The sequence below is a fragment of the Protomyctophum bolini genome (assembly GCF_963924005.1).
Source record: "Protomyctophum bolini genome assembly, chromosome: 18".
NCBI lineage: Eukaryota > Metazoa > Chordata > Actinopteri > Myctophiformes > Myctophidae > Protomyctophum > Protomyctophum bolini.
In genome coordinates this window covers 21,001,475-21,024,182 of record NC_137879.1, presented here as the reverse complement: position 1 = coordinate 21,024,182, position 22,708 = coordinate 21,001,475, and the positions used below count along the sequence as shown (strand labels likewise).

At 42.3% G+C, this 22,708-nt stretch overlaps 1 protein-coding gene across 2 annotated transcripts in view; it reads left to right on the top strand.

Moving 5' to 3' along the window:
- The window catches only part of baiap2l1a (BAR/IMD domain containing adaptor protein 2 like 1a), a 28,005-nt gene extending 6,459 nt beyond the window's left edge, over window positions 1-21,546 (top strand). The window contains exons 4-14 of one of the 2 annotated variants that reach the window (XM_080788891.1): window positions 3,424-3,485; window positions 4,782-4,853; window positions 5,201-5,335; window positions 10,524-10,676; window positions 11,111-11,266; window positions 11,645-11,783; window positions 12,517-12,730; window positions 14,296-14,355; window positions 14,470-14,620; window positions 19,210-19,250; window positions 19,629-21,546. In XM_080788891.1, the coding sequence (XP_080645017.1) occupies window positions 3,424-3,485; window positions 4,782-4,853; window positions 5,201-5,335; window positions 10,524-10,676; window positions 11,111-11,266; window positions 11,645-11,783; window positions 12,517-12,730; window positions 14,296-14,355; window positions 14,470-14,620; window positions 19,210-19,250; window positions 19,629-19,701 (1,256 nt within the window). In that variant the 3' untranslated portion in view covers window positions 19,702-21,546. Of the gene's footprint in view, window positions 1-3,423; window positions 3,486-4,781; window positions 4,854-5,200; window positions 5,336-10,523; window positions 10,677-11,110; window positions 11,267-11,644; window positions 11,784-12,516; window positions 12,731-14,295; window positions 14,356-14,466; window positions 14,621-19,209; window positions 19,251-19,628 lie in introns of both variants that reach the window. The other variant, XM_080788890.1, reaches the window with a different exon arrangement.
- Window positions 21,547-22,708: the final 1,162 nt, after the last annotated feature.

The following is a 22,708-nucleotide window of genomic DNA, read 5'->3' as shown; positions in this document are numbered from 1 at the left end:
CTTTATATTCTTTTCAGATGGGAAACTGGAAACCTTTTTAAGTTCTTGTTGTTCGTCCCATTAACTGAGAATAATTTGTTCTTGTTTCCACCCTCTGGTTTTCCAAAAACACCCCACTCAATCAAATGCTACCCTAATAAACATTTTTTAGTGACGTCTGTCATAAATGTGTTGCCCTGTGCACCTGCAGTGGGAGAGAACATGCAGAGATTTAGAAGTCAACCATATCTTCTGTTGACATTTTTACACCTCAGTTCTCACAGCTCGTTACCGTGGAGAGGAAATCTGCAGGGGTTTGTTCTGTTGTGTTCACATTGTAGCCTCTCTCTCTCTCTCTCTCTCTCTCTCTCTCGCTCTCTCTTTCTCTCTCTATCCTTTTCTCTCACCCTCATATGTCTGTCTGTCTCTTTCAGTCAACTCATTCCTTCCCAACTTACATAAGACCCAGTTACTTTCTCTCTTCAGGTTGTTTATTTGACTGACTTTAAGTGGTTAGATGACATGTGTGCTATACCGTCTGTCAGGGATATCAGGCAATCATGTTTATATTTCAGGCATTTCACTGACAACTCCTATCCGAATCTTTAAAAAGAAAACGTCCTTCTCCCGCACACACTTTTCTCTGCTTTATTTATTTTCAACACTTCATCATGAAAGTCTATCCTGATGTCCTTGACTCCTGGTGAAGGTCCTTGTTTGACTGAAACACTGATAAATATAGCATAGAAAAGTATGCATGGGCGTATGCAGTTTTCCTTTCCTAAAATGTTTGCCTAAGTCATTGTAATCCCAGGCAGCACCACAATTATTTTTAACAGTGTGCACGATGAACTATCCTCTGGGTCTTTTGTATGACTGCTTTAACTGCCATGGCGACAAAATCACCCTTGTGGCGAGTCGTGGGATCAATAAAGGTTTTTCTATCTATCCAAGAGACCTTCTGATTCTCAGATGGCCTCTCAGCCGGAGGCCAGAGCCCTAGTGTTATTACAAGGTCCCTATGATCCTAGAATGATCGACCGTGCTGTTACATTTACTCGCCCTCACGAGCAGACGGTTACACATCTTAAACCCACCCCCAGAGGTGATATTTGCAGGTGCACAACAATGGCCTCCTATTCCTCCCACACCCTGCTCCAACATCTGCCAGTCTCTCTATATCTGATACCCTCATGCATGCAGTTTGTTGTTGGGGACCGTATAAACATCCCTGCACACACACACCCCTCCAAACCCCCCCGGTCCCGTCCCGCCTCGTCTGAAGCACAAAGGCAGCATTTACCAGTACGTTCTGTTGACCTTCAGAGGGCAATGTTGTTGTAGCTGGACGCCGTAGCGGACCTGTCGAGTGAAGCAGAGCGCTACAGCTCTCTGTTTCACCACGGCAGAGCTGAGGTCAGTCTGTCTATGAGTGTAGGGCAGGAGATATCACAGGGAAGTAAAGTGTGTGTGTGTGTGTGTGTGTGTGTGTGTGTGTGTGTGTGTGTGTGCGTGCGTGCGTGCGTGCGTGCGTGCGTGCGTGCGTGCGTGCGTGCGTGCGTGCGTGTGCGCGTGCGTGCGTGCGTGGGTGAGGTGAGGTGAAGTAGGGCCAAAGTATATGTCAAGTGTATGTCAGGTCAAGTGTGTTCGTGTGTGTGTGTGTGTGTGTGTGTGTGCGTGTGTGTGTGTGTGTGTGTGTGTGTGTGTGAACCCTGGTGTGTGCGGGTGGAGGCAGAAAGTGGAACAGAGAGAGAGAGAGTTGTCTGCACATACAGTAGTGTGTGTCTGCTGGTGTCTGCAAACACACAAGTGTGTGTGTGTGTGTGTGTGTGTGTGTGTGTGTGTGTGTGTGCGTGTGTGTGTGTGTGTGTGTGTGTGTGTGTGTGTGTGTGTGTGTGTGTGTGTGTGTGTTTCTGCGCGCACATGTGTATGTGAACCCTGGTGTCCCAGTTTTGGTCTTTGTAGGCGAAAAAAAGATTGTGGATTTTCAAAGATCTTTTGAAAATAGCAGATCTAGTAGTTAACTTGATGATGCTTAATGTTTAAATTAACTCTTTCTGTGTAGCCATTCAATACCCACGATGTACAGTAACAATGTCCAGATATGATGTACTCTTTCTTATGTCTGTGCTTTTACAGGTTTTACCAGAACATTCATTGTCTGTCCTGCAGTAAACCCTATAGTCTAGATTTCACCCCATTGTGATCATAGAAGCACTATAAACTGTGTAGCTCTAATTGTCCCTTCTGTTTACAGTATTGACTGACTGGCTCCTATTGTCCCACATCATAAGCTTCACATCTACGGTGTACTGGATTTGTGAATGGAGATTGTTCTGTATCTAACTGCACAACAACAGAGCATTTTGTAGAGGTTACTTGTAGCTGTTCAAATAGTGTCTGGTTTGACAGAGAATTTGTCTTTGAAATATGTAAAAACATTTTTCGAGGCTTGATGTAAATTATGTCTACACAGACATTTAAAAAACTGGTCCCGATGACAGAGATCGGTCTCAACTTATGACAAATTGTGGTTGTCATAAATCAGCTTCTTGTTGTCATGCAGAGCTGGTGACTGGTTCCCCTGGTATCGAAGGAAAGAAAAATACTAAAGAGAAGGAGGAAGTCTGCACACCGTTTTGAATGCCCCCAAAATAATGTACCGGTATTACCATATCTGCCACCTATGTATGTCCCTTCGAGGGATTTGTGTCACTGTTTGGGGCATAGTCCTAATCAGAATCAAGGAATTTTGATTTGGTTGGTTGGCTTTCTCACATAAGCCATATTAACTACACAACAAATAACAAAATAGGAAATGTGAGATATGTTCCATACAGTATTCACATACGGTAGTCAAGAGGCATGCAGCCACATGATCAGATAGATACACAGAATCAATTCCAGTTCTATATGGTGATATCTATCTTATAATACACAATACAAATATATATTGCTACGGCTCGTTTGCTTGTTTGAATACCACCTGTTGGGAAAATGGAAAGGAAAGGAATGAAACAAAGTGACAAACACTCTTCTTCAGCAACTGCTGCTGTGGTGCTCTTGAGCAAGGCACTGACAGTACGGTAGGGCTAATGCTCGCCCCTGGGCTTCTGTTTAAACTTGAATAAAAAGATTTTGAAAATAAATGTACGACTAAACTCACTTGAACACTGTGGTTGTAGTGGGAAGCTCCTGTACAATAGGTGTGAATGTGTGTGTGAATGGCATGGAGACTTGGAGAGTGCAGGATGAAGGCCAACTGTGGCTGAACGTAATCGTAACATACTGTTTCATAGTAATCTAAACACTTAGGAGCAATGCTGTTGTGCAGACTTCTCTTGAAGCCATGTTCAAGGTGTTGTAGGGAACCATTCGTATTACCCTGAATAATAGACAGAGTATTATTTTCGAACTAAATGTTGTTTCTGATCTTCCTTTTAGGTGTGGTTCTGGTGGACATCGCAGAGGTCCACATGAAGCTCCAACAGGAGCTGGAGGACAATGTAAGTGACGTACTTAACCTTGTAACTCTGCAGGGACCAGCAATATGTGCTCCACAGGAAGTAAAGACTAATCTACACACAAATCCACAAATCCATTGCATTTTTGGCCACTGCAGGCATTTGCTGCAGGCACACACACATGCACACACGCACGCACACATACACATACACACACACACACACACACACACACACACACACACACACACACACACAACGCAGGCAATTATGTCATCAGAAAAAACCTTTGGTATTCACTCAGGTCCAGGATCCCCACGCTTGCCAGTTAGTTGCCTTGTCTTCTGGCCAATTATCATTTGTATAATTAAGGGCTAAGGACATTCTTTTTGCTACCATTATTTACATACTTAAAGGATACAACTTGGTCAATTAAAACATTCTTCTCGGGTCATATGAGAGGCTCACGTCTTTTTAGTTCACAGTTTTTGCATTGTTGTGGCAAAAAAGGGAAAGTTTGATAAGCAAAGAGCCGCGTGACTACATTTCATTGCCCCAAGTTAAAAGGGAAATTTTGAATGCCTGTTAATGGGCAGAGCCATGAAGGTAATATGCAATTAACTGCAGATACAAATGGCCCCAAAATTTGTGAGATGGGAAGACACTGCTGTACGAGGTCTTCAAAGAAAGTAACAAATGTATAAATTAAATTTCATATTCACACTGCCTTGCATGCACTCTACCACACTTTCACCATTATGAACTTCTCCTACAATCCCTGAGCTTCCATCATTCTAAACTGAGTTAACCAATACACCCTTAGTTGACCGGCGGTGTCCCCCAGGGCTCTACACTAGTAGAGGCTCTATTTTTGTCCATGCTAAACCCCTTATCCCTTCCCTTCTTTGCCTTTAAAAAAAAGAAATTAGGGCCCCTCACTTGACACGGGTGTGATTTCTTTCTCTCAAGACCTCCGCTCCAAAATAGCCGATCTACCAGCTCACAATGCTTCACAATCCAATGTGTTGTGAGCTTTTAGAGCTGCTATTTCAGCTGAATGTTCGCCCCAGAATAGGGATGCTAGGGTTCATGTGGTTACGTTCTGTCTTATCTGTGATAGGGGAAAGTTGTAAATCTTTAACCTTAGCAGGCAGATAAGGCAGCCAGGCCTACACTCAGCAGCCCATTATCGCACATTCCACCTCCCACACTCCATTCTATTTATCATAATGACTCCATAATGCCATGTGACGATACACTGTATACACACTGTGGGCACATTAGCCCATGTGGGTTGAAGGAGGTTGGATTTTAACTTGTGGTATATTGTGTCTACAGCTCAAGAGGTTCCACAGGGAGATTGTCACTGAGCTGGAGAAGAAGACGGAGATGGATATAAAATATATGAACGTAAGTGATGGATAGTGTGGCGCTCACATGTCCCAATAATAATCATTATACTATCTATCTATCTATCTATCTATCTATCTATCTATCTATCTATCTATCTATCTATCTATCTATCTATCTATCTATCATCTGTCTGTCTGTCTGTCTTCCGTCTTTTCGTGTTCATCCTTCCATTCATCCCTTCATCCATCCATCCTACGATCATCTCTACAGAATTATATTATTTTATTCTTCATTCTGAGTATCCATCCATCCATCCACCTAACTGTTCATCCCTCCACCTATTCATCTATCCCTTACATTCTATTGTTGTCTGACTGACGTGTGATGTTGGATGTCCCCCATAGGCCACGTTCAAGCGCTACCAGTCAGAACACAAGGTGAAGCAGGAGTCCCTGGATCGTTCTCAGACAGACCTGAAGAAGCTGAGGAGAAAGAGCCAGGGGAAACACGCTTCCAAGTATGAAATCAAAGAGAACGAGGTGAGAGGAACACTGAGATAACATGTTTATGAGAATGAGATGACAAGGGATGACATGAGGAGATGAGGTGAGGTTAAAACTGACTTAGTTTTAATCCTGGGGAAGAGAACGCAGCTTCCTGCTGTCAGTGAGATTAGTCCATGAATGTACGATGAACCGATATAGTGCAAGTGGGGACTAAACCATTTGAATAGGGCCACAGGACTAAACCATTTGAATAGGGCCACAGGACTAAACCATTTGAATAGGGCCACAGGACTAAACCATTTGAATAGGGCCACAGGACTAAACCATTTGAATAGGGCCACAGGACTAAACCATTTGAATAGGGCCACAGGACTAAACCATTTGAATAGGGCCACAGGACTAAACCATTTGAATAGGGCCACAGGACTAAACCATTTGAATAGGGCCACAGGACTTGAGTAACAGAGGGCCTCCAATTTTATGGATGACAAATGCAGCATTAGGGATGTGCTGATGAGACATTTTGTCCGATATCGATGGCCAATAACCGATATTACCGATGTCGATATGATGTCATTTTGTATTGAAAGATTATAATAGTTTTGTCCATTCTGAAAAATACATGTAACAGGGTATCTGCACTGCAGGCTTAGGCAAGTCAGATTTAATCGGACCGAATAATTAATCGGTCTGATTGATTAATCGAACCGATGCAGATTAATATAAAAACAACTCAAATCGGCCGATACCGATGTGTTTGCCGATTAATCTCCCATCACTAATATATATAAGCAAACCCCGTCAATGAGAGACCTCCCAAGTAAGGATAATCTAAGAAATAAAAAGGGTACTTTAGTTATGTATTAACAGAGTAAAGTGACATACTGTAGAAGTGACATTGGTAAAACTCTTTCAACCTTAACATTTACTAGTAAACTAGTAAAGGGGCAATGACTATCATGAACGCACTGGAGCTTTAATCTTTGTGATGGAGACTCACTGTCGAGTGAACAACATACATTACAGACTGTTGACTTTGAAGTATTTCACTGGCTAGCGTTATCATAGTGTTTGCTTTCATAGATTTAGACTCTAGACTGTCTTTAGTGGCTGGCAGGGTGGCATACTGTCTAGAGTGACTATAGAGAGAACATACAATAACTGAAAGGACACAATTATTATATTATTACAATACCGTGCTATTACAATTGATGTGTCCATCGACAGACATGTGTCTTGTTAAAGTGTCCTTACATGCTGTGAGTGAGTGACTTTTCAGAATTGATGTACGATATAGACAGTCGTTATTCTCTCCTGTTGTCCAGTAACAAGAACAGGAACCAAATAGTCTGACACCGCAGAGTAAACATGGACATTTTCATAAATCATTGTGACAAGATGAGCGACGGCGCCAGTGTGTGCGACAAGGCTGTCTGAGTAATAACTCGAATCTCTCTCTTTTGGTATTTTATTGACCCTGATGGCTCCATTGTGATGAGTAACGGAGGCCATTTTATTTCAGAGAATCACTGAGTAAAACCATTTCCTTTAGTGGAAAACATAAAAGCCTCCGTCATGGGCTGTGCCTTTACGGTAGATACTGTATATTTAGATAGATATTTATCGTGGATTTCCCGGTGCAGTGCTCTGTGTTATTGACCACGTTCACACAACGTCAACCCTGATGGGTTTGGCATCCTCCCAAACCTAACCGCTGTGGATATGGGCAACTGTCTTTCTACCTCTTTGTTTGTTTCTTTCACTGTATTTCCCTCCCTCCCTCCCTCCATCCCTCCCTCCCTCTCTCCATCCCTCCCACTCCCCCGTCTCTTTGCTTTCTCCCTCTGTTGCTAATATCAGTATCGCTGTTTATCTTAGCACTTGAATGGCACCTCCTTTGAAAAAAGAGGCTCCTTGTCTGGGTGGAGCTTTAATAAGCCTACGTGTTGCTGTGTAGAGAGTAGCTGAAACTCAGGCCCCTCCCTCTCACAGGTGTGAATGGTCTCTCATTGTCTGATGAAAATGACACCTGTGGACCAAAGGAGGGGGAGAGAGGGAGGAAAAGGCAGAGAGAGAGAGAAGGAGGAGACAGGGAGAGAAAGGTGTTTACATTGCAAACACCCAGAAAATGTTTGAAAACAGGACCACAGATTTCTATACATGCACTGCTAATTACATTTGGATAATCACTAACAAAAATGGAATGAAGCGATGGGCCTAGACAACTTCCCTGGGGGACGCCACATTGAGGACTCACCGTCTCTGACAGTGTGCCATTACAGTAAACACTTCACATGCATGCCTGTTGACCTAACTCAATTCAATGCACGTTCTGTAAAAGCGTCTCTATATCTGTCTGTAGACAGACAGATACAGAGATATCCATATATGGGCACAAAAGAGATACAGACAGACGGGTACAACGAGTTATCTGACAAATCCTCGGTCACTATGACTGCACATGATGCATATTGGTCAGATCGGCGGTGCGACCGTGCGACGTAGGTCTTGTGGCGGCGTAGCTGCCAGCGGGTGAAGTACAGTGTGCAAACATAGCAGAAAGATTTGTGAGCAGTTAAAAGTGAAACAGGTAAAGGACGTCCACCATTAAGACTGTCAACCATCTGTGTATTCTGCATCATGCTGGTCTCTATACATCATCATCATCATTTTTCGGCCGCGGTTGAGATAATAGATTTCACATAGCCATGCCAGACTTGCCGGTCCTTCATTGCCATCCCCAGTTCCTGCCTACTGATTGCGAACGCAGTGATTGCGAACGCAATGAGCACTTACTATGAGACCTAGCAGATCATGTCTGTGTGTGTGTCCGTGTGTGTGTGTCCCCTTTGTGCCCATATATGGAGCTGAGTGATTTGTTTGTGATTGATGCAACACACTCCATGTTTGGACGTATAGCTGCTTTGGGGACTCCTTATATGGTTATGGCTAAGTTAAAAACTTAACTTAAAAATAACTTAACTTAAAAAAAGAATAACTTAAAAATAAATCTTAAAAAAACCCAAATATGTACGAGCTGCGTTCGCTTCCCGCGTTTGCGCGTCTTACTGTGCATGTGTCCCTAGCGATGACATCAGGGAATGATAGATTTCTACCTCTGGTCTGCTTTGAGGCAGGATTCCAGAGAAGAAGGGAAGATATAGTGGCATGTATATACCGGTAGTGTCAATGATATAGTGTAGCAGTGGCCAGCAAACTGTGTTTTCTTCTGGATCGGATTAGTGAAGAAACACGGGGAAGGTTGCCGTATATTAGAGAAGACGATGGGTGGCTCTTCCAAGAGAGATTTTGTGCTCTCATTTAGAAAGCGGGTGTAAGTGCCATCCAGCCGTTTCTCTAATTTATTTGAAAGTGTGTCTGAGCCATAGAGTAGAATCAGCTCGACGGTCGTCCTCTATACATAGATGTACTGTACATACAAACAGAGCAGATAAATACATTTGAAAAAAGCGAAATCTTCCTCTTTTCTTTTTAAAATGTTTGCCCAAAATAGGAACACCAGGTCAAAAGTGTAATTGGTGGCACTGTTCGCATGTCTTTATTCTAATAGGCAATGTTTTATTTTATTTTATTGTACATATACATTTTTGTTTTTGAGGGGTGCTTGCCCCTCCTATATCCAGCTTTTTTGTGTATGCTGATGCTCACATACTTTGTCCTACACAAACATTAAATTCTCATTGTCAATGAATGGAGAATTTTACGTCATAGTGTCTAACCAAATCGGCTGTGTCTATTTTTGTCCTACACAAATATTACATTTAATAAATTCCCATTGACAATGAATGGATGATAGTGTTTGAGCAAATAGGCATAGTGTCTATTTTACATCATGATGATGTACGATGATAAGAGCGCCCCTCACTTCACACAGGTGTGATTTTTGAGGGGTGCTATTTGCCATTGACAATGAAAGGAGAAATTAGGTCAAATGTCTGCCAAATATGACCTGGGACGTATCCTCAGTGATGTTTCCTGAGGTCAACAGGGTTTCGGGTCTACCAACATCATACCCCTCACTCAAGCGATTTTACACTTGCTTTGTCAAAATAAACATGTGTTTCCCATACCAATAAAGCCCCATTGAAATGAAGTTAATTGAATTGAGAGAGGCAGAGAGATGGAGAGATCTAGAGAGAGAGGGAGAGAGATGGAGAGATCTAAGGAGAGAGGGAGAGAAGGCCTGGTAAGTGGCATTCTTGTAGGGCTTTAGGGAACTTCAAATATTGAGTTGGGCTGGGCTAATCCATCATAACCCATCACCGAGATATCATGACCAGGCAGGTGTTTGCACTGGAAATGAGAAAACGGTGGTCTGTGCTTCGTTACAGGGAGAAACAGACACACAAAGAGGAAAAGGAAGTTAGAGGCAGAGACCAGTGGGAGAAGAGTTACGAAACAGAGAGAGAGAGAGAGAGAGAGAGAGAGAGAGGCAGGAGAGAGAGGGAGGGAGGGAGAGCGAGACAGCGAGACAAATAAGAGAAAGATACTGTGAGACAGACAGAGACATAATAGATTGAGCCCTGGAGGGTAAGTGACCACCACGAAACAAGAGACCCAAAAGACAGACTCCTTTCCCTGTCACCATGACTACATGGGTAAAGCTGGATCGAGGTTCGGGTGGGCAGGGGCCGGGGGTGGTGGTGGTGGTGTGGGTTCAGGGGCATGGTGGGTGTGTGGCAGAAACGGACAGGGAACAGAATTCAGAATCAACTTATTGTCACATCACACGATTGCAGGTGTAAAAGAGAATAGGGAAGAGAGGATGGAGAGGAAAGGAATGCAGAACACAGAAAAGGTTCAATAACAGGAAGTCACAGACATATCAAACAGGTCCAATATAATACATAAGGCACATGATATATATATTTTGCAATGGATAGGAGGCACTGCGAAAGGCAGAAATACATCATGACTGGAAACACAGCACATCAGGTATGTCTGACATGACATTTACACTTTGTTGTGTTGGTGTTTCAAAATCTACAAGATCACAGAAATCACATTATCGTGGTGAAGTTCCCATAGGCCTACCAGGTGGTGGTGCCACTTAAAAAATGGTTCATGCATCACACCACGTACTCACAACACTCAGTAACAACTGTTACTGCAACTATCAACACATTGAAAAGTGGAAGCATTATAAATTCAAAAGGAAATCCATTCTGACCTCTTTGTTGACCTTTCAACCTGCCTGTAGTACCTGGAGACCATCTCGTCACGCCAGGGAGACATGCAGAAATTCATCGCGGATGGTTGCAGGGAGGCCCTACTGGAGGAGAAGAGACGCTTCTGTTTCCTGGTGGACAAACACTGCATGTTCTCATACCAGACCTCCACGTTCCACGAGAAGGTCAGTGTTGTTCTGCCTCAGTTTAAGGTTTTCCTTTTCCTTTTAATGAAAGTTTTAAACTTCACGTTAATTGTCTCCATCATTAAGTCATTCACGTTTTAAAATACATGAAATGTTATTGTAACTTTGACAATAATACGTTGTGTTGGATTACCTATCTCAAAGTGTAAACTCTGAATATTTATTTTCATACCATATTGTGATGAATGCAAATGCAAATGCAAATTAATGCAAACGCTCAGCAGTGATGCGCACAAAGAAAGTAAACGTCATGTAATTTAACATAATGTTTTACAGCTGCCTCTGCACACTGTTTGTTGAACCACTGTGAGTGTGACCACCGGTATAGTCCATTAAGACTTAAAAGTTTAAGTCATTGTTGTATGACTAGCACCTCTTAAAACTTCCTCTATACTGTATATGTTTCTCTTCAGGCCAGAGAGTTGTTAGCGGTTAAGTTGCCCAGCTGGCAGGACAAGTGCAGCGATGCCACCAAGGTCCCCGACACGGTGATGGCCATGATAGAAAGGCTGCCCACCCCGGTGTCCAGCAGCCCAGAAAACTTGCCTTTTGTCGAACGCTACAACAGGGTGAGTGTTATCATCTGTTCTCATCTCCTCCCCTGTCCCAAGTGTATGAGATATGTATTATCTTTAATTATTGTCTCCACCAGGCCTAAGTAATAACCAGTCCTCTGGTTATTACTGCTTGGTCTCTGCTGTTTTTGCTGTACATGAGGCAATAAACACTAATCATATTAATGATTGTTTGACACCTTCGCATTGATAAGTGCAAAATAAGGACAAAATAATAAATCTTTGCTCAAAATCATGACAAATTCGACGCTGTCTTTCTCTTGGACACTGGCTGAACCTGTGACCTTCCAGTCATGGTATGGTCCATGACCCACCAGGCCATGTATGTACAGTATATGTATTATTTACATCCATGTCCATCCATCTCCTCAGAACAACAACCTGGAGTCTGGGATGACTCCTCCAGCGCCCCAGCTAAAAGCACAGATTAGTCCTCTGGCCAACATGTTCAACTCAGAGCCCAGGTTCCCTGTCACCTCCCCTGTCACCTCCTCCTCAGACCACAACTCAGGTACTCTAAAACACAGCATCTAATATAAGACACTTTTATACATATAATTAGATTATCTATGTAATAATAATAATAATAATAACTAGAAATGCACTCTGTCGAAGTGCCAACTTGTGCCTTGCACACACAAGTATGTCTATTACAACTGCTGTTCTAAATCCTTTAGACCCGTTATTGACCCCATTGTCACCATCAACAGCCAATAAGGAAGGGACCACCATTCTTAGCCACATACCTTAGTTATGTCATTAAGAATGGTGGTCCTCCATTGGCCGACGGACTACACCGATTACAGTACTAATTACAGTAGCCAAAGACAGTTTACATGGGGGGCAAGAGGTGTGTCTTTCAGCTCCAAGTAGGCAGAGATCTCCCCCCCCCCCCCCCCTCTCTCTGCCACTGTGTGGCACAGTTGGAATGCTTAGCGTGTGCTTGGTGCCACTGTTTACAGAACCTTATCGCTCATCAGTGAGGATGCTCACATAATTACAGTATATAGTTATAGTTATCATGCTCAGTGTAGATAGCTCTTTATTTTTCCCTCTGATAGATAGAGGAACATTTACAATAGGTACATTTATAATAGATAATTTCTAATTAAAAACATCTACATAGCCTTCTCAGTAGGCCGTACTGTATATGATGGATATTCATCCTGGTGCCCTTCTCAATAAGTAGATAACAGCAGTATCCTCCTGACTCTCATGTCTGTTATGTACTTTGCTTTCTCCAGACCAGGGCAGTATTGGGGAGGGCAGTCTGTCCAGGTCTGTCTCCCAGTCGTCTGGCCTCAACTACGGCAGGAAACCCCGGGTTCGGACAATCTTTCCCCACACAGCTGGCAACAATGACACGTTGCTCAGCTTTGATGATGGGGATATCATCATCTTGCTCATCCAGGAAGAGAAGGATGGTTGGCTGTACGGCGAGCTGGAGAGGACAAAACAGTGAGTTATTTATTTTTTACTTCTACTTCTAGTAATTTTCACCGACATCAGCCGTATTGTTACCAGTAATGCCAAAATCTGTGCTCATGCAGTTTATCATATGGTGCAACAGCCAACAGTACGGTCCATCTATTGTGATTATCCATTGTGTTGACACACAAATCCTCCTGTCATATGTTTATGGCCGTAGAGCTGTATATATCTATAACTTGCATTACAAAGAGATGCAAAAGCTCTATTATAGAATGCAATTGTGGCCATGTGTTTTCTGTACCACATATATCACTTCTACAGCTACAGACATTCATGAAATTTGTGTCATCCTTCCACCCCAGACCTCATGATTAGGGTGGATGTACTTTCCTTCTAGCAAACATGCATATGGGAATTTTTTACATTTCTGAAGTTGCAATACTAGTTCTGGCCTTGTGTTTGTTAATATTTCGCTGCACTAATACATCATGACTGAAAACACAGCACATCAGGTATGTCTGACATGACAGTCAGAGGGTGATTTACAGTGTCTCAAAATAGCCAATCTAAGATGACAAAGTGTTGTGCTGCAACTCCTTGTGAGCTTGTAGAATTTCCAGTGTGCACCGCGGCACGCAAGCAAGTATAAATCAGGTAACAGCATCTGCTCACTCTCGCTCTCTGTCCCAGTTCGATCCCGGGCTACCCCGAGAGTTAGTGTCGAAGCGTTCTTGAGCAAGATGCTGAACCCCTAATTGCTCCCAATGTGCAGGTTGGTGCCTTCACTGCCTTGTATGGTTTCCTCTGCCATCGGTGTATGAATGGGTGAATGTAATGCACAATCTATGTAAAGCACCTTGGATAAAGGCGCTATATAAAAGTGCACCATTTACCTTTGTCTCTCTCTCTCTCTCTCTCTCTCAACAAGCACGAACATACATATGTTATAACTCACTCTGTGGGATGTGATTCGTTTACTTACTTACTCTGACAAGTTATTATAAGTGATGATAAAGAAAGCTCCACAGGAAATTGAAAATGTCAGCCAGGGAAAAAGTAATTTGCTCAAAGCCACACCTGCATTCAAGAGGCTGTGATTCAGGCAAGCAGCCACAGAAGAAAATAATCAGGCACTAAATAACACTTTCCTGCTTTGTTTTGCTGGTATTGCTGGGCAAGGACGTTGCACAATGGTCTTGGCTATGGTTTTGCAATTGAGCAATTTTACAACAGAGGGCGTGTGTGTGTGTGTGTGTGTGTGTGTGTGTGTGTGTGTGTGTGTGTGTGTGTGTGTGTGTGTGTGTGTGTGTGTGTGTGTGTGTGTGTGTGTGCCCATAGCACTTACCCTACCCCCTTAGATAGCATTTCTGTAGACTTAGATAGCATTTGATACAGACTTAATCGCTCTGGATTAAGAGCTTCTGCTAAATGCCTAAATTGTCAATTGTGTGCGCGCGCGCGTCTAATCTGGCATACTATTAGGCCAATTAATCAGCATCATATTTCAGGAGGTCAATAACAGCAACAAGAAGTAGTTTTGTTCTTAAATATTTTCCAAGTGAGATTGTTTATGTTTTATAATTGTTTTTTAGGCGGGGTTGGTTTCCTTCATCTTACTGCAGACCTCACACTGAGACAACAATCTCAAATAGGTAACAAAACAATTATTTTGTTATTATTAATTTTATTTTGATTCAGCACAGCAAATTGAACGGCAATGGATTTGAGTTTTTTACTATGACAGAATTGCATTTTTGTTACAGCAGCAATTTGGGCACTCCTGTAAGACGTCTCAGCGTGGCCAGTCTTCCAGAACAGGAAGAGGAGGAGCCAGTGCTGCTCCCGCCCCCAGACTACAGTGATGACCCGCCCAGAGTCCGCCCAGTGGTCCAGTCAACACCATCGCCAAAAAACACGGTCGGTTCCTTCAGCCCCTATGGAAAACATGCACGCACGCACGGAACCACAACCTAGTTTCACTGTTTTACCCATGTCTAACCAATGACTAGTCTAAACTAAGTATGCACCCCGAGCAACTCACATGTTGAATAATGTTGATCATCAACAATCAAATTGTTTCATTTCAAAACACTTTCAATCATGTGTCGCGCAATGCATGCATGGCATGCCACATGAATAATAAAAGAAAATGTCAAATGTTACACACACCAGTGTGTTTGGTTATAGGGAGAGGGAGACGGAAAGGGAGGGAGAGAGAGAGACTTAAATAATATAAGCCATCTGAAAAATGCTCCCTGCCAGGTTTGTCTCTATTGAAGATTGAAAAGAGGGATAGGGGATAGAGAGAACAAGGGTATATCCACAATTAGGGCCCTGCGCCATCATAGCTGGTTGAGAGTGAGTGTTCTCAAAGCAGAAACGATTCTGCTTCGAGAACAACTATAGACGAATTCAGAAACGGGTCTCATGGTCCCGCAGCTACGACTCGACGTAGCTGCGGGTTTAAACCCTCACCAGGCGCATCTCTTCTACTACAGTGAACGGTAGAGTGACTGATGTTAGTCTGCCTCAAACGTTACTCTTTTACCTGCTTTATACTAACACTAACATTACAAAGATGCCCAGAACACCGAGATGAACCTGTGTATGGCTGCTCCAACAGTAGGGGCAACATTAAAAAAAAAACGGAATGTGTGTTAGTAAAAAGCAGGTAAAAGAGTAACGTTTGAGGCAGACTAACTCTACCGTTCACTGTAGTAGAAGAGATGCGCCTGGTGAGGGTTAAACCCGCAGCTACGTCGAGTCCGCCTACAGGAAATACGTAAGCTGCGACCATGAGACCCGTTTTTGAATTCGTCTATAGGCTCACTCTCAATCAGCTCTCTCACACACATACATGCACACACGCACGCACGAACGCACGCACACACGCACACACGCACGCATGCATGCACGCACGCACGCACGCACGCACGCACGCACGCACACACACACACACACACACACACACACACACACACACACACACACACACACACACAGTCACTTAGAGTTTACAGATGTGTCCAAGGCAGTTTTTGTGACTCCTGGATGTAATCAGCCCAGTGTGCCCTCTAATTGACTTGAGTGTCTGCAGAGGGAAATTAGCTTCGTTTATGATATTGCACAATAGTTTCTTTTGATACTAATTACTGAAAATAAGATGATGAAATATTAAAGATGAGCAAAGAAAACATATTATCGATTTGTGTAAGTAGGATTAAAAGCAAGAGGTGTACAGTACAAAATATCTCACCTAAAAAAACTGTCTGTTATCACAATATAGATGAAAAGCAACGACATTACATTACAGAAACTAAGTGATAATAATCTCACTTTAAGATCCAGAGATCAGTGTTCATGCTGTATCTGTTCACACTAACCTGAATAAATACTGTTCGTCTCACCTATAATACAACAGATAATGAGTCAAGGAAACACCCACACAGAGCCTGATTCAATCATATCTACAGTATTATCTATCACAGCATCTCTTAAGAGTTCTTTACAACTTAAATAAACAAACATTTATCACTCTGATTACTTCACAATGATATCCTCTCAGTCACATCTCAACAATGTGTCAGCTACCTACAGTATCTTCTTCAGCTCTACAGTATATCATCACCTTGCTTTAGGGAGGTTGATAAGATAGTCATAAACTGCACACACACACACAGAGAGAAAGAGCGAGTAAGAGTGTCCCTTGTTCACCAGCCTTTCTAGATTTTCTAGATTCCTGACTGTATGAGGTCTGTGAGGTCATGTACGTGTTGTATGTGCAAGTTTTACATGCTGTTGAGGTGACTAGCATTGTTGACATGTACTATATCAAGTTATGAAAACCTGTCTGGTGGCAATCACCACAGCTGGGAGAGAGAGAGAGAGAGAGAGAGAGAGAGAGAGAGAGTGTGTGTGTGTGTGTGTGTGTGTGTGTGTGTGTGTGTGTGTGTGTGTGTGACTGTGTGTGTGTGTGTGTGTGTGTGTGACTGTGTGTGTGTGTGTGTGTGTGTGTGTGTGTGTGTGTGTGTGTGTGTGTGTGTGTGTGTGTGTGTGTGTGTGTGTGTTTGTTTCACACATCTTGATAGAATAGTGGAACTCATAGCAATGCTTCCTCAGTGAGAATGTACAAACATTCCATCATTCCATCATCATTCCATCCATGTTTCATCTCTGTGATAATAACACAGACATCGTTACATCTTTGACAGCTAATGCACCAGATGTTGTGGTTGATGAAGAGTCAGGGAAGTGTCTGAGATAGCCTGCCCCTTTGGCCATAGCCTAGGCCCTAGAGCAGTGGTAACCAACCTTTTCAAGCCCAAGAGCCCATTTTATTCCCAATTGTAAGCCAAGATCTACCACTAAAACGTGTTAGAAAAAACACTTGTTTTTTTGCTATTTCTGACAGGCTCAATGCATGTGCACACATCCACACAAAGACTAAAGCTTAAATTAGAATAAATACTTATAGTAAGTTTTTTATATTATCAATGTCAAATAATATTAAGACAAATTAGAAATAATTAGTATTAGAAATATTTTGTTTCTCATTTCAATGAATATTCACATGACAAATGACATAGGCATAACATGACCATATATATTTGCACAGATATGGTGACATACTCTCAGGGTCAGCCCACCTTTAATGAGACTGCTGTGTTATCTGCAAGCGTTTTGAAATCTGGTTCATATTTAGTGATTGCCAGTCTGAGGGTGTCATTAAGATGTGAGTCAGTCATACGAGTTCTAAACTTGGATTTTATTATTTTCATTTGTGAAAAGGCCATTTCACATAAGTACGTGGAACCAAAGTAGGCATGCAGCTTCAGTGCACACGACACAATCAGGGGATACTTCTCTGCTCACAAGAGACCAAAATTCCTTCTCTTTAGCTCTGACCTGCAGGTGACAGTCACTTACTAATCCAATAATCTCCATTTAAATATCTGAAGTTAATGCAAACACATCCTGCATTTTATCGGACAGCAGTTCAATGACAGTAGGCTCAGTAAATAGGATTTGATACAAAAGCAGCTACTTGACTCATGCGTTGTACTTCAACAAGTTTTCATATTTCATATTTATCATATTTTTTGCTCTATGTGTGCGTGTGTACAGAATTCAAACTGTAGCATTGATTATTGTCACGGACAGAAGTCATTCTTTATTTCTTTCCCTTTGCATATGCCCTGGAGTGCACTCGCCTATTAGTTCGCATTGCAGACTGGTATATTCAGTATATTTGTCTCATTTTTATATTTTTGTTGTTGCTGCGCAGCAGTTGAGGAGAACGCAACTATGCATTCCTTTAAGCAACACAACTTCTGCAGCTGCATCCATACGTTTAGAATTTGCATCAATGATCAAATCCCAATAATAAAAAATATTATAACAACGAACAACGAAAACTGAAGGAGCAGCGGCGCTATCGGCTAGTAGTCCCAACTCGAAGTGTCTGCAGCCTGTCACGAGCCCCGTGAGCACGTTGTTCCGTATTTTAATGTCGGGTCGGAGAATAAATACAGTATGAATGACGGCGGGATTTATTTGACAACTCTGTCCTGCTTTCTTCACGAGAAGAGAAGAGCGCTCACAGCTGCTAATATGGTAGCAGCCGTGTGGCTGTCAGTTCTCTTTACGGCATGACGTAATGGGAACCTGGGTCTGGGAAGCTCAGAGCTGCAGCCATTGGCTCATGATACGAGCACACGACCAATGGGACAGATCATTCAGTGTTGCTAAGATACCACCCCCCCACCACACACACGCACACACACACACACACACACCCTTGGACGATGGGGTCTATTCTCAAACTCAGAGCCACAGCGCTCTGCTCAAAATTAATTTGCATGTGACGAGCGGCACTGACATTATTCCAATGGGTCTGACACTTCGCGATCGACTCGAAAGGTTCCCGCGAGCTACTGGTAGCTCGCGAACCCCAGGTTGGTTACCCCTGCCCTAGAGGAAGCTTTATGGCCAAGGTCATTCAATACCAACCACTCCTACATACCATCTCAGAGCTTGGCTATAGGTGCAGACTATTTGTTTTTATATTTGGCAGCCTAGGGCATACTGTACCACAGACTGGTTGTTCCAACAACATTAAGGAGGCAAAAAGGCTGGCAAAGTATTGTGGTGTTTCTGCAGCCGGCTATATGCCACAGACGCTGCTACTACATAGATAGTACTGAATGACATGCCTATTGTATCACGAAAACATGTGCCAAGATTTTGTAAATGTAACCTTACTGCACCTATTGTGTGGACATAAATAAATGGTTAAAATGTGTGTGTGTGTGTGTGTGTGTGTGTGTGTGTGTGTGTGTGTGTGTGTGTGTGTGTGTGTGTGTGTGTGTGTGTGTGTGTGTGTGTGTGTGTGTGTTGTGTGTGTGTGTGCGCGTGTGTGCACGAGCGTGTGCATGCATAAGTGCCATGTTATTCTGGTGCATGCACTGTATCTTTACAAGTCCTTTCCTCTCTTTTCTTGAAAACAGATTTCACTTGTCAATGGGAATGGAAAGGCTGCCTTTCTAGGGTGAGTGACCAGACATACTGTAACTAATTACAATCTAAATGTATTCTACACATAAGTATGTAAGAAATGTTATGTATCTTATCCGAAAGGCCTTTTGTATTGTATTTTATTTTCTAACGTTATTTTTTTTTTTGGATTGATTGAGAGTTGTTCACAGTGCTTACAAGGGGACACGTGCTCATTGACAAAACAATAAATAACAATAAATTAATTATATGTCGTACTTAACGAGAAACTAGGAATAGATCATGAGGAAGGAAGAGGTGAAAACAACACCAACTTTCCGTTTGTTGCTATTCTTTGACGATGGAGGCATGTCCCATGAGATGGCAGGACTATGATTTGCATTGAATGCTAACTTTGATTTTGACTCTGCAGAGGTGGAAACCCCTTCGCCACTGTCAAACTAAGACCTACAGTCACAAATGACAGATCAGCACCAAACGTCTAACTCAGCAGGGCAGGAAGAGACTCACCATTACCATCATCATCACAAGTCAGAGGAATCATCTCACATGGGGCCTCTGGTCTGCATTCAGAATCTCGTCCCAGACCGACGTCCAGTTAACCTGTATGCTAGTCTTGCTCACCACGACCTGTTCTTTTTTAATGAACTTTGTTTATTATTATTTTTTATACATAATTCAAACACTAATGTTAAAGTACTTGAATGTGACACTGTCAGTCCTGTTCTAATCATAGAGGTCCATTCTACTTTGTAAAAACACATGCCACAGCATGTGGTACATTTACAGTAGTAGCTAAAAAGCCACCAGATTAAACTATGGAAGCACCACTGAGTGTCCTAGAAAGCTTTGCGACATAGAATTAACAATCATGCATTCCCTCTATACCAAATCTCTTTGCTGAAAATAGCCAGTCTACAAGCCCACAACCCGTCATGTTGCGACCGTTGTGAACCTGTAGATGTCTGCTATTTCACCAAATGTTCGCCAATTATGACGTGCCCAGAATATGGACACAAGATTTCATGTTAAAAATTGCTGGCACAGAAATTACCTTTTAGACTAGGGGGAGGTGATCCTTATGCTTTTGATATAAGGTGAGCCGCACAGTGTCAAGAATATGCAGTTTCACTCCAGCTGAACATTCTGTCAAACATGTTTATTAATAATTACGACAAGTAAAGCCAGAGGGAGAACTGGCATGACTGGACATTGCTGCCTTAACTAAATGATGGTGGACGATGGTGAAACAGAGCAGCATCCCGGCTACCTTCCAGACTCGGCAACAAGTGGATTATTTTTATTTTATTTTTGTCTTCTTTAAGAATGTATTCAAGTTGTGAGAATGAAGGGAGAGTGACAAGTGTTGGGAAAAGGGCTTGTAGTTTGAGTGTGGTTGTGTTTATTTCAACAAGAACATTATCTCTTATGTGACCAGTTTAAAACAGCCTATTTATATACAATTTATATTCTCCAGAGGTATTTAAAACAGAATATGTATGCAATTGTCCACTCAGAGGGAGTGTCCCTCTCAATAACAGATGTTTTTAGTCAAGAAATTGGCAATTATGCTCGATCTGAGCCATGGAAAATGAAAACTATTGATTTTGATTTGCCATTGACTTTTAGAATGTATATCAAAAGGGTAGATTCACTTTATATTTTTCACTCTTCTTGTTTCTACAGTCATTAAATGTTGGGTGCCTTTGTTTGCTTTTCACTGTAAGCTGTAGCTGTTGTTGTGTACTGTACAGTGCACACTGTTAATGCAAATCACAGATGTACAGTACCTGACTGCTAGACATGGCATCATGTATTCAATATGGTGGACAGTGTTTGATACATAAAAGGTATGACATTGTTCGTGAGGAGAAGAGATATTTTTAAGTGGTGCAAACCACTCCCTTAAGTGAGTATGTGTGTGTGCGGGTTCCTGCCTGGCTGGCTGGGTATGTGTGAGCACGAAAACAGCATGGTTGTAACTGTCCTTTCTCAACCGTTTCGAACGCGGGGCGGCTCGCCGGAATCGGGCTGGCACCCTGGGTGCGTTCCTGTGGGTCTGGAACTCCCCCCCCCGGGGACCCCCACACGGAGTTGCACCACTTACTTCACACGGGTGTGATTTTTTATTTTTTGCCTTACATTTGTGGAGAAATTACATAATGTAATGTCAACAAGACAACAACCCGGAGAAGAAAACTGCAACAATAAACTCATTCTCACCGGGTCACCGATTTAAGTCGCCGAATAGATTTTATCAACATAGTTATATTCTTACATGCTTTTTTCAATATGTACCTTGGCACTGTGTTGACTAATGTAGTCTTTTATTTCCCAATAAAAAAATATAAAAAAGGTTGGCTATTTTTGTGGCTTAGGCACACGTGCGCGTGCACGCGTTTCTGTTTAATTTAATGTTTTTATTGATATGAAAGTTGGGATCAAATTCAATATTGTTGGCAATATCAAATTAACAGATCATAATTTGATCCCTAATCATAGTATCTCTGTGTGTGTGTGTGTGTGTGTGTGTGTGTGTGTGTGTGTGTGTGTGTGTGTGTGTGTGTGTGTGTGTGTGTGCGTGCGTGCGTGCGTGTGTGTGTGAGAGAGAGAGAGAGAGAGACAGTGGATTGTAGCGAGCCTTCGATCCTGTAAGTTTGTACTGTACAACATCTGGAGGATCAGAGTCAGACCCTTCTTCAGCTTCTTATCCAAGTCTCACTAACCTTCAGGCTTGACAACTGCAACTCAACACTTGCTGGTCACTTGACTGGAGTTTGAAGATCATACATAAAACCAAGTGACCCACCCCCTAGCACTCCAGTCCTCATTTAGTAATTTCCCTGTACCCTGTACAGTACTCCTTGACAATTTTGATAGATGCTAAGATGCTATAATACTATGCAGATGTATGTTGTTGGTTGCTTACTGTTTGCTTGTCCACAAATACTAAAAATGTTATATAGATTGCAAGAAGAAAGATGCTAAGTTTGATGTTTAGTTTACCTGTTATCCTATTACAGAACTTTGTAGTAGCACTTGATTGTTTTCTTTACCCTTATCACCTATTGTTTGTTGACTAGGTTTAATAATCTTGCACTTTGCAAAGCACTCTGGGTAAGAACATCTGCTAAATACCTCAAATGTAGCATACATTGATTGCTGCTCTCCATATATATTTCTGTCTAATTCAATATCCTAACCTGATGTTCCATTATACCAGTTTCTGCAGTATAGTCTACTGTATATGAAAGTAATTCATTTTTTAAAATACCAACAATCAAATATGGATGGAGAACTTAAATGCCAGCCCAGGCCATAATGTAGTAGTAGCTTCAATCTCTCTCCTCAGTCCTCATCCACTGCGCTGCTGTATGCCATGTATTTGACGCTATGTGCTTTCACATAATTTGATTACCAGCGACCCCTGGTGAACTCTTGAAGTCGGTACAGCGCACAAAGGTAGCCAATAGGAATACAAAACTTCAGCAC